This window comes from Garra rufa, chromosome 11 (genome assembly GCF_049309525.1).
Source record: "Garra rufa chromosome 11, GarRuf1.0, whole genome shotgun sequence".
Classification (NCBI taxonomy): Eukaryota; Metazoa; Chordata; class Actinopteri; order Cypriniformes; family Cyprinidae; genus Garra; species Garra rufa.
Genome location: NC_133371.1, coordinates 20,730,606 through 20,740,935, shown reverse-complemented (window position 1 = coordinate 20,740,935; position 10,330 = coordinate 20,730,606). Strand labels below are relative to the sequence as shown.

The 10,330-nt window shown below is 38.4% G+C and overlaps 1 protein-coding gene across 1 annotated transcript; it reads right to left on the bottom strand.

Annotated features, from left to right (window-relative positions):
• Window positions 1-1,237: 1,237 nt before the first annotated feature.
• On the bottom strand, window positions 1,238-4,659 carry LOC141345449 (extracellular calcium-sensing receptor-like). Its single transcript, XM_073850302.1, has 6 exons — window positions 4,466-4,659; window positions 4,090-4,381; window positions 2,995-3,783; window positions 2,607-2,834; window positions 2,256-2,379; window positions 1,238-2,136 (listed from the first exon to the last, which is right to left on the bottom strand). Exons 1-6 carry the CDS (start codon window positions 4,507-4,509, stop codon window positions 1,238-1,240), a joined length of 2,376 nt encoding a protein of 791 aa, XP_073706403.1. The 5' UTR covers window positions 4,510-4,659.
• Window positions 4,660-10,330: the final 5,671 nt, after the last annotated feature.

Genomic DNA, 10,330 nt, shown 5'->3' with positions numbered 1-10,330 from the left:
GATAGATAGATAGATAGATAGATAGATAGATAGATAGATAGATAGATAGATAGATAGATAGATAGATAGATAGATAGATAGATAGATAGATAGATAGATATAGATAGATAGATAGATAGATAGATAGATAGATAGATAGATAGATAGATAGATAGATAGATAGATAGATAGATAGATAGATATGGTTCACATTTTAATATATGGGTATGATGCCCTATACATAACATGCACTTAAAGAGCACTTAAACTCATGTACATGAAATACAATTCTAAACCAAATAAATGGCTGAATTTATTTATTTATTTATTTATTGAATACAGGATGCTGTATTAAATACATCAGGCAATTAGATTTATTTTCCATTTCTTCTAAAGCAAAAAAAAAAAAAAAAAAAAAAAAAATCAGTGTATTTTTAATTATTTATTACTATTGATTTTCATTGTAGATAGTAATCGAGAGTGCTGTGCATAGTGCTGACCTGGCCTACAATGCTAAGCCTGCCACAGCCTCAAAGGAGCAGAACTACTGTGTCAGACAAGGCTTAAAATAGAGCTGCTACTGTGTAGCACTGACAGACTGACAAAAATGCATTTCTGTGTGTTTAACTTATGACATGACATGGGAAAAAGCATTTTTGTCAGCCTGTCAGTTCAGGCAGCTATAATGACACTTTACAAGTTACTGCTTTTGAAACATTTCTTGAAGGCTGTTTATTTATTTATTTTTTTGGTTTCTTATCTTTTGTTTAATTACCCTAGTGGCAAAAATACTTTGTATAATATTGTAATATTTTGTGCTAAGTATTCTACAAATATATTTACATATTTGTGTGCCTAATAAAAATACCATTCAATTGTACTTTTTGTAAACTAATCTGGTATACTTAAAGTCTCCTAAATCGGAACAACAAATTTTGTGCTTAATGCACTTTAATTGTTCAGAGTGTTTTAAAGTGGAACTATTGCAAGTATACTTAAGGTACACTTTATACAATTTCTTGTATTTAAAGACTGATACAGAAAGCATACAATCATTGTTAATAGTGATATTAAAACACATTTTAGGGATAATATTATTATTAATGTGTATAATTTATATCAGTAAGTCTTAGGTGATATGTCAATAAATATATTAATAGACCTGAAGTATACTTAGTATGAAATAAATGATATATTTTAGATAAATTAGGGCATTTTTTACATTGCATGCTTATTTGTGGTTTTAAAGTTCTTCAGATTAAGATTTTCCCATCATTTGTTTCTTTGTGTTTTTCTCTGGTTTTAGCAAAATTATGTAACATTTTGGAGCAAATATGCAAAATAGTAAACCAAAGCTTGAAGCTAAAATAGCAAATATCTCCACAGCTACAGTAAATTTTCCAGGAGAACTGACATAAGCTGGAATAAATGTAAGCCAGACTGCACAGAATATGAGCATACTGAATGTGATGAACTTGGCTTCATTGAAATTATCAGGGAGTTTCCGAGCAAGAAAAGCTAAAACAAAACACAAGATTGATAGCAGGCCAGTATAACCCAGAACAGCCCAAAAACCAAGAGCTGAACCTAAGTTACATTCTAGAATGATCTTTTCTCTGTAATAACTCAAATTCATATATGGGAAAGGAGGGGATATTGTTAACCAAAGCACACAGATAATCACCTGTATTAACGTTAAGGAAACAACACTGAGTCTCTGTTGAAGAGGCCCAAACCATTTCATTAAATTACTTCCTGGAAGTGTAGCCCTAAAGGCCATTAAGACCACTATTGTTTTCCCCAGAACACAGGAGATGCAGAGAACAAAAGTGATCCCAAATGCCGTGTGACGCAACATACAAGACCATTCAGTTGGTCGACCGATGAAGGTAAGTGAACAGAGAAAACACAATGAGAGTGAGAAGAGCAACAGGAAGCTCAGCTCTGAGTTGTTGGCTCTTACAATAGGTGTTTCTTTATGAAGATAAAAGAGAAAAGATACCATTGCAGTTAATAACACTCCAATGAAAGATAAAGTACAAAGCATCATCCCCATGATTTCTGTATAGGAAAGGAATTCAACCACTTTTAATACACATCTGTCTTTGCTTTCATTCGACCAGTACTCCAAATCACAAGGGAAGCAGTCACTAGAATCTGTTAAGAATGAATAAAATAATTAAATAATATAAATAAAACAATGGACAGTGCATCATCAAGTACCTAGTACAATCACTTTACACATCACTTTATCACACCAAGATGTCCTGGTTTACCTGTGCCATTACTGATTTCTCCCTCTGCACATGGAATGCAGTCATAACAGCAGACAGGTCGTCCTTTTTGGACAGCCTTCCTAGTGCCAGGCGGGCAACTTTCACTGCACATGGACACAGGCAACTATAAGAAAATAAGCTGTCAGATAAAACCTCAATTTATTATGATTTGATTTTTTTTTTTTTGCTTAGTTTTTCTTTTCTTTTTTTCAACTTTTATGAGATTCTGCTTTCATATATTTATATTTCATTTAAGTTTACTAAAATGATTGTTCTGCACTGGCTGTCCTTTTCACAATTCAGATATTTCATGTGGCCTCATTAATTTGTTATCAAATAGTATTAATATACCTGTCCACTGTTCCCTGCCCATAACACATGTTGCTGATTGACCTGAAGACGGTGCTCTGAAGGCAGTGAACTGTCATAGACACCCACATGCCTAAACTGCAACACTCCATTCTCAGCAGGCTGCCAGTTCACCAGGTCATATCTCGCCACTGGATCACCACTTGCATCAAAGAAAATTTCTTCACCTGTTTTGACAGTGAATCTTACATCTTTCATGTACTGCAACACCTGAGAGAAAACAACATTTCAATTAGATTTAAATTCGTATTTGTTTTATTGTTATGATATATATATATATATATATATATATATATATATATATATATATATATATATATTGTGATTTTTATTATCATCTTTCTATTGTTATTTTATGTGCTCTAAATACCTTTTGTGGTGTGGGCCGTTCTACTTTGCTGCTGTTGGAGGAGGATTTAAAGTCTTTTAATACATTATGTAGTGTATATGCAATAGCATATACTGCAGTATACACTTTATTTGCTATCCGTAGCTCTGAAACATCAGTATATTCATTTTGCAGCTCTGACAGTTTCTCTGAGCCAGTACAGCCACCATTTCTGCTAATCCTGAATGAGCACTGAAATGCTATTTCCCAGAATTCTTTTAACAGTTCATTCTCTGGTTCTTGATCAGGATGCACATTCACTAGGAACTCTCGCAGGCCCACAAGTTTAGCATTTGCTATAGCAAAACCCAAAGCTCCAGAAAGGAAACTGTATTCCTTTGTTTCTGCAATAGTTCGAGAAGTGATCCAAGATTCACTGCCAACCCACTGTATCCCTGTGATGTTGAGTTGAGCAATTATATTCACAAGGGGGAAAAAATCTCTTAGTGCAACAAAAGCCAGCACCACCCTGGCGGTGCCCTTCTTTATCACTTCTAGTGTCTTTAGAAATTGCTCTTGTGGATCAGTTCTTAATATGGTTTCTGAGTATTCAATACAAATCCCCTCCTGTTTTGCAGCCTCCTCAAATGCTGCAATGCCATTATTACCGTAGTCACTGCGACTCCTGACCGTCCCAACCCAGGTCCAGCCAAAGTGTTTGACAAGCTGAGCCAGTGCTCTGCTTTGATAATAATCACTGGGTATTGTTCTGAAGAAGGATGCATACCTTTTTCTGTTACTCAGGCATGCACATGTGGCAAAATGACTGATCTGCAAAAAAAAAAAAAAAAAAAAAAAAAGGCAGAGCATTTTAAGCACACTGGTTTTCATTTACTACATACATACAATTACTTTTATTCTTTACAATATACAAAAGGCATAATTGTTATATATAAATAGACTGCAACAATCATTGCTGTCACTGAACACATTGTTTTTGATTTTGTTTTGTTTTTTTTACAATTGTTTTTAATTGGTTAAACGTAACTTGAAGCATATATTTTCGTGCCTGTTCCAGTGGTTCATCATGCACTGATTTTATATGATAACAAGCAGCAGATAAATGAAAGTTCTTACAACAGGTAAACTGAATGGACCAACTACAGAAGCCAAGGCTATGGTTGGAGAGGAATTTGACTCTCCAACAATGGCATAAACAGCTGGTGGTCTAGAACAGGACAAATCACTCAGAGTCTCTTCATATCCGTTCATCAATGCCATGCCTGAGAAGATAGCCTGAGCTATTGAGCCACAGGAATCATATATCTTATAGCCCAAAGAAACACCAGGCAATAGCTGTGTGCTGTTATTAATCTCCTCAATTGCAAAAATCATTGTCTGAGCAAATTTGAACTCACGCAGACTGAAGCTGTAAAAATAAAACATTAGTTATTACATTTAGCAAATAATTATGTTCAGCTATTTTATATATTTTTATATTTATCATACAAACCTGACGCATGTTGTTGGCTCTGGTTTGTAAGTAAAAGGATGCATCTTTAGCAGAGCACTAATGTGGATTGAGAATATCGCCCCAATGTTAATGTCTCCTTCTGCAGAAAGTAGAGGAAGGGCAGGCTGACTAAGCAGTCTGCAGACTTGTGCTGAACAGACAGCATGTATCACTAGCAACAGTAGTGGCAGTGTCACAGTCCTCTTTGCCATGCCAATATGTATGCAGAGCAGAAACCTCTGAGGCAACAAGTGAGAGTGCTGCCTTTTATTGTGTCTTAAATTGTCCTTTGGGTTGGCATAATTAATCTTTCATGCTAGCCATTTTTTTCACTTTCATTTTTAGTTTATAAAAAAAAAAAACATGAAGTAAAATATTTAGCTCAAAACTCTCTCTGTATGTATTACAATTGTATATAAATAATTGTATTTGTGAACTTACATTCAGCTATTCTTTTTTACCTTTTACCTAGGCAATTTTTTTTCAGATCATCAGTAATCAAAGCTCTGTAAATGTTGGTTATTACTTACTAAAAATTCCCACAGATTATGCTGCACAAGAATCACCTCGTAGCAGATCTATACAGGTGGAGCTGGGGAAGGTAGAGGGTATCTGAAGCATGCTGCAAACTGCTACAGTAAGCACTACTCATATATTTGAATGTTGAGAAGCGGGTTCTTTGGCAACCAGTACAGGAGAGAACCAATCAGCTGTGCTATGTGATAATGATGTCATTATCTTAAGTCAAGTCAAGTCAAGTCACCTTTATTTATATAGTGCTTTTAACCTTTTGAGCGGTACGGTCCCACATATGGGATTCTAATTTCTGTGCCCATGAGAGTACGGTCCCACATATGGGATTTAGAACGTTCGGTGATGTCACACAACTGTCAAATTCAAACTGCGCTTTGGCGCGCTGGCTGGTGATGAGTCAGAGACGGACGAGCTCTGTGCTTATCATATAATCACAACTATGCAGTGTTTTTAACCACATAACGCTTATTTTAGGTTTCAGACATTTAAATACACATAAGTACTAGTAAAACAAGACATTTAGAGTTTGTAAAATACACACATAGGTCTACGGAAGCAGCAAATAACAATCTATTCAAATATAATTTGCAGATGTGTTTTATTTATATCACATACACATAGGCTAAGTAACTAAAAAGTTCACTCTATTCCTCTTCTAGTTCACCAGCCACTTACTTGCATGTATTTCGGGAGAAACAGATGAATGTATGTGCTGTAAATGCTGCTGACAGGACTCTCTGAGCGGCAGCACAAACAAACATGGCCGCGCCCATCTCACGTTACAGATTACGATCCAGATCATTTATATAGGGTTTTAAACGACGAAACATACTAATTCACACATATTTGTGAATCGGAATATTAGATAGTTCATGACATGGTAAGCAAGAGTGTGAGTATTCTGGATAAAAAAGGAAAAACGAAATAAAAGCGATCTATGTGTCATACAGTGTTATTGTGTCTGTGTTGTGTCACGTGACAAGCATGACGCGTCGCCATGGAAACAATAAGGGCGAACGTTCGAAAATAACGGTCGCTTAAAAAAAACTCACTCTCGGGGGTCCGCTAGAATATTTTAAACTCACCGCTGAAAGGGTTAACAATACAGATTGTGTCAAAGCAACTTCACAGTGTTAAACAGGACAATAGTGTGTCAATAACGCAGTATTGTAAACAATCAATTTTCAGTTCATCAATGAATTCAGTGATGTCATCATCCAGTTCAGTTCAAATAGTATACAATATCACTGGAAAGTTCACTCCACAGGTGACAGAAATGGAGAAAAAACCTTGGGAGAAACCAGGCTCAGTCGGTGGACCAGTTCTCCTCTGGCCAGACAAAGCCAGCAGGTTGTACCAATGTCAGATTGCAGGGGACTCATCAGGTTCCCGTGGTGTAACGCCAATGGCCGTCTAGCTGACAAGGTCTTCACTAATGATCTGTCTCTGGAGGTCATCTAGTTGACATTCAGGGCTATAGAAGTCATCTCTAGGTGCTGATCCATGATCAGAGCCAGGTACGGACTGGATCCGGGGGACTGCAGTAATCATCTGATCTGGATACAGACTGGATCTGGTGGCTACGGTGGCCTCGGAATAAGAATGAAACAGACTAATATTAGCGTAGATGCCATTCTTCTTATGATGCAACGAGTACATCAGGTGTTATGGGAAGTGTTTTCAGTTCCGATTGACCTAATGAATGCAGCCTAACAATCCTTTAATGGATTTGAATCATAGAAATGTGTTAATGTTTTATGTGTAAACCAGGTTAAAGAGATGTGTCTTTAATCTAGATTTAAACTGACAGATTGTGTCTGCCTCCTGAACAGTGTTAGGTAGATTGTTCCAGAGTTTAGGCGCTAAATAAGATTGAGTTAGACCTATCGAACTGCACCATCTAGAGTTTCATGCAACCAATACGTACCTCTGGGTACTGTTTAGCAGCACCGTTTTTACGTACCTTACTGCACGTTTCGCGGCAGTTTCAAAAAGTAATGTCCACTGATTGGCGCTAGCACACAGGTTCAATACGTGAACCCTGGCACATTTTTATTACATTGATATAGGTACGTATTGCTGTGTTTTTATTACGTTGTTTTAAGTACGTATTACGGTGGTTCAGAGTTCAAATAGTTTTCACTATTTAGTTAGCTGTCATGGTTTCTGATTTGAGTTCCTCATTAGGTGCAGGTGTGTCTTATTAATTTTCCTTGTTTGGTCTGTGTATTTAAGTTCCTGCCTGTTCAGTTTGGGTTTGTTGGTTATTGTTTAAACTTCACATTGGCTGTTTGTAGATTACCTGTTCTTTTGAGTCTTGTGGAATTTACCCTTATTCATCTTTTTTTCTTTTTTTATCAGCATTTATGTTTACTTTTTCCATGGATCACTTTGCTTCCGTTCACCTGCTTCGCCTTGAATAGGGGAACCACTCCCTCATGGAGTATATGAAAGAATCACCATCTGCCCTCTCCCATCTGACCACCTTCCCAGCGGACTGCTTGTACATGTTCCTGCACGCCGGACTGAACTTTGCTACATGAGCACAGTTGTCCAGGAAGGGTCCTCGAGGGAGCTTTGTGGAGTATGTAGGGTGGGTGCTGATTTCCTGTGGATCGCCGCTCAGCATGGAAGTTGCCAACGATGACACTAGCCCCACTCCAAACCCACAGCCCAGCCAACCATTACCTCACTGCAGAAAGTGTCAGCCAAAACCCACCACAGACGGTGAGCCAAAGCCTGCCAAGACCGAGCCATCACCAGAAAAAGCAACAGAGCTGAGTTGCTATTTGGTGTGTGTGGACAGCATACACCCTCTCAGAAACCCCAGACTGTCACAAATTCCCACCCAGCCTCCCTCTCCGACCTTCTCTCTGCCTCCATCAGTCGGCCCCCTGGTGTTGTCAGCCCTTACTCCACCATGGCCTCCATCGGCTCCACCATGGGCCACCATTTCCTCCAGAACCTCCATTAGTTTTCTGTGTCGACCACCTGCCTTTCACCAACCCTTTTCGCCATCCCTCTACCGTCTTCTCCATTACAGAAGACCACTTATCTAGGCGTGGTGTGGGATTCAACCACGATGCAGGCACGTATGTCTCTTGCTCGTATCGAGTCTGGGTCTGATGGCAGCTGTGTCCAACGTGATACCTTTTGGCCTGCTGTACATGAGACCCTTACAGTGGTGGCTCAAGACCAAGGGGTTTTCCCTGAGGGGAAATCCGCTTTGCATAATCAATGTCATGTGGCGCTGCCTTCGTGCCTTGGACATGTGGAGGAAACCTTGGTTCTTGTTACAGGGCCTGGTGCTGGGAGTCACTAGCGACAGATGCCCGTACTCCAGATGCCACTCAGCCCGCTGTCAGTGAAGGGGTCAACATCCCACTTGGCACATCAATTGCCTGGAGATGCTGGCCGTGTTTCAGGCTCTGAGACACTTCCTCCCAGACCTAAGAGATCACCATGTGTTGGTGCGCACTGACCACACAGCTGTGGTCTCTTACATCAACAACCAAGAAGGTCTACGTTCGTGCCCCTTGTACAAGCTGGTGCACCAGATCCTTGTGTGGTCCCAGGGGAAACTGCTGAGAGCAGTTTACATCCCTGGGCATCTCAGTGTGGGAGCAGACATCCTGTCGAGGCAGGGACCGAGGACTGGGGAATGGACGCTTCACCCCGAGGTGGTGAAGCAGATTTGAAGAGTGTTTGGCCAGGCTCAGGTGGACCTCTTTGCGACTCAAGCAACATCGCAATGTCCCCTCTGGTCCTCTCTGAATCATCCAGCTCCCTTGGGACTGGATGCCATGGTACAGATGTGGCCGAGGCTGTACACCTTTGCTCTGCTCCTGGGAGTTCTGGAGAGAGTGCGCCGAGACAGGGTTTGACTTCTTTTAGTGGCCCCATACTGGCCGGGTGGTTCTCGGACCTGATTTCCCTCCTCGACGGCTCTCCTTAGGAGATTCCTGTCAGGAGGGATCTCCTTTCACAGGCAGGGGGCTCCCTGTTGCTAATTAACAATTTGCAATACAAATATTAGCTGCTCGCACAGATTAAAATATACTTTGAGTGTATTTTCATAACTTTTTTTTGTAAACAACATTCACCTTTACATTATACACCATTTCTTAATAAAATAATAATAATAAAAAATAAATAAAACAATTATAAATTATTATTATTATAACTAATACAGTATATAAATTAAAGATAGATAAAACCCAGCAAAGGCATTTAAAATCCAAAGAATGAAGGCAGATTATCTGAAAGAAAAAAAATCTAGGTGAATGTAATACCACAGTTCACCACTAGATGCCTGTTTAGTGTTATATAAAAATGGGGTTGTGCAATCCCTGGTTGTTGCAGAGAAAAGTGTTTTTTATAAATAATATAATACATATTTTAATTAGGTTTTGCATTGAATATATATTTATTCATGATCAAAGGCTACTTTGTCAAAGTTTAGAACAAAATGTTCACAGATTTGTAATCAAAGCCCTTCAAATGAACATAAACATGCCAATTGTTAATGTTTAGATATTATGCTATCTTAAACACTGTTGATTTTTGTTTGTTAGTAAACACATATTATGCACATTATGCACATTAGAGACAAAAATAGAATATGAATATGAAATTTGAATATGAAGAATATGAATTTTAATTATAAAACAAATAACCAGCTATATAATTTATATAGCTGTTAGAAATACAAAAAATGATTTAAATTTCCATTATTTGTTAACTGCAAAAAGTCAATGTCATTTTTTATTAGAAAGTACATAATGCAGGTCCAGAACATGGCTGTGATGGAGATGGTCACTGAGAGTCCACTGTGTCTAGTGCTGACCCGGCCTACACTGCAGAGCCTGCCACAGCCTGTAGAGAGCAGAACTAATGGGTCAGACAACTGTGAATGTAGTGCTAGTATTGTGTAGCTATAATTTTACATGATATGGCATCAGAATCCACCAGTTCAACAGACAGATGTTTATTTTTGCTGTCAGTCCAGGTAGTAATAATGAACAGTTTCCAGTAATTATAAAAAGCTATCCTTAGTGCCCGAAATCACATACCAGTGTTTCCCAACCACTGTACCCCGGCACACTATTGTGTGACAGGCTGTCGGGTGTACAGTTGAAAATTATTAAAAAAAAAAATCCTCTATTATCATCTCTATTATGATTTTTTACTTATCAAAACTGTGATGCGGCAGAAGAAAGATTGGGAAACACTGGCATAGACTGTGCAGTTTTACAGTTTACTGATTTTTTTTTCTCCCAATCTGGGTTACTTATATGTTGCTTTATACAGCTATACTGTTCAATTACATGT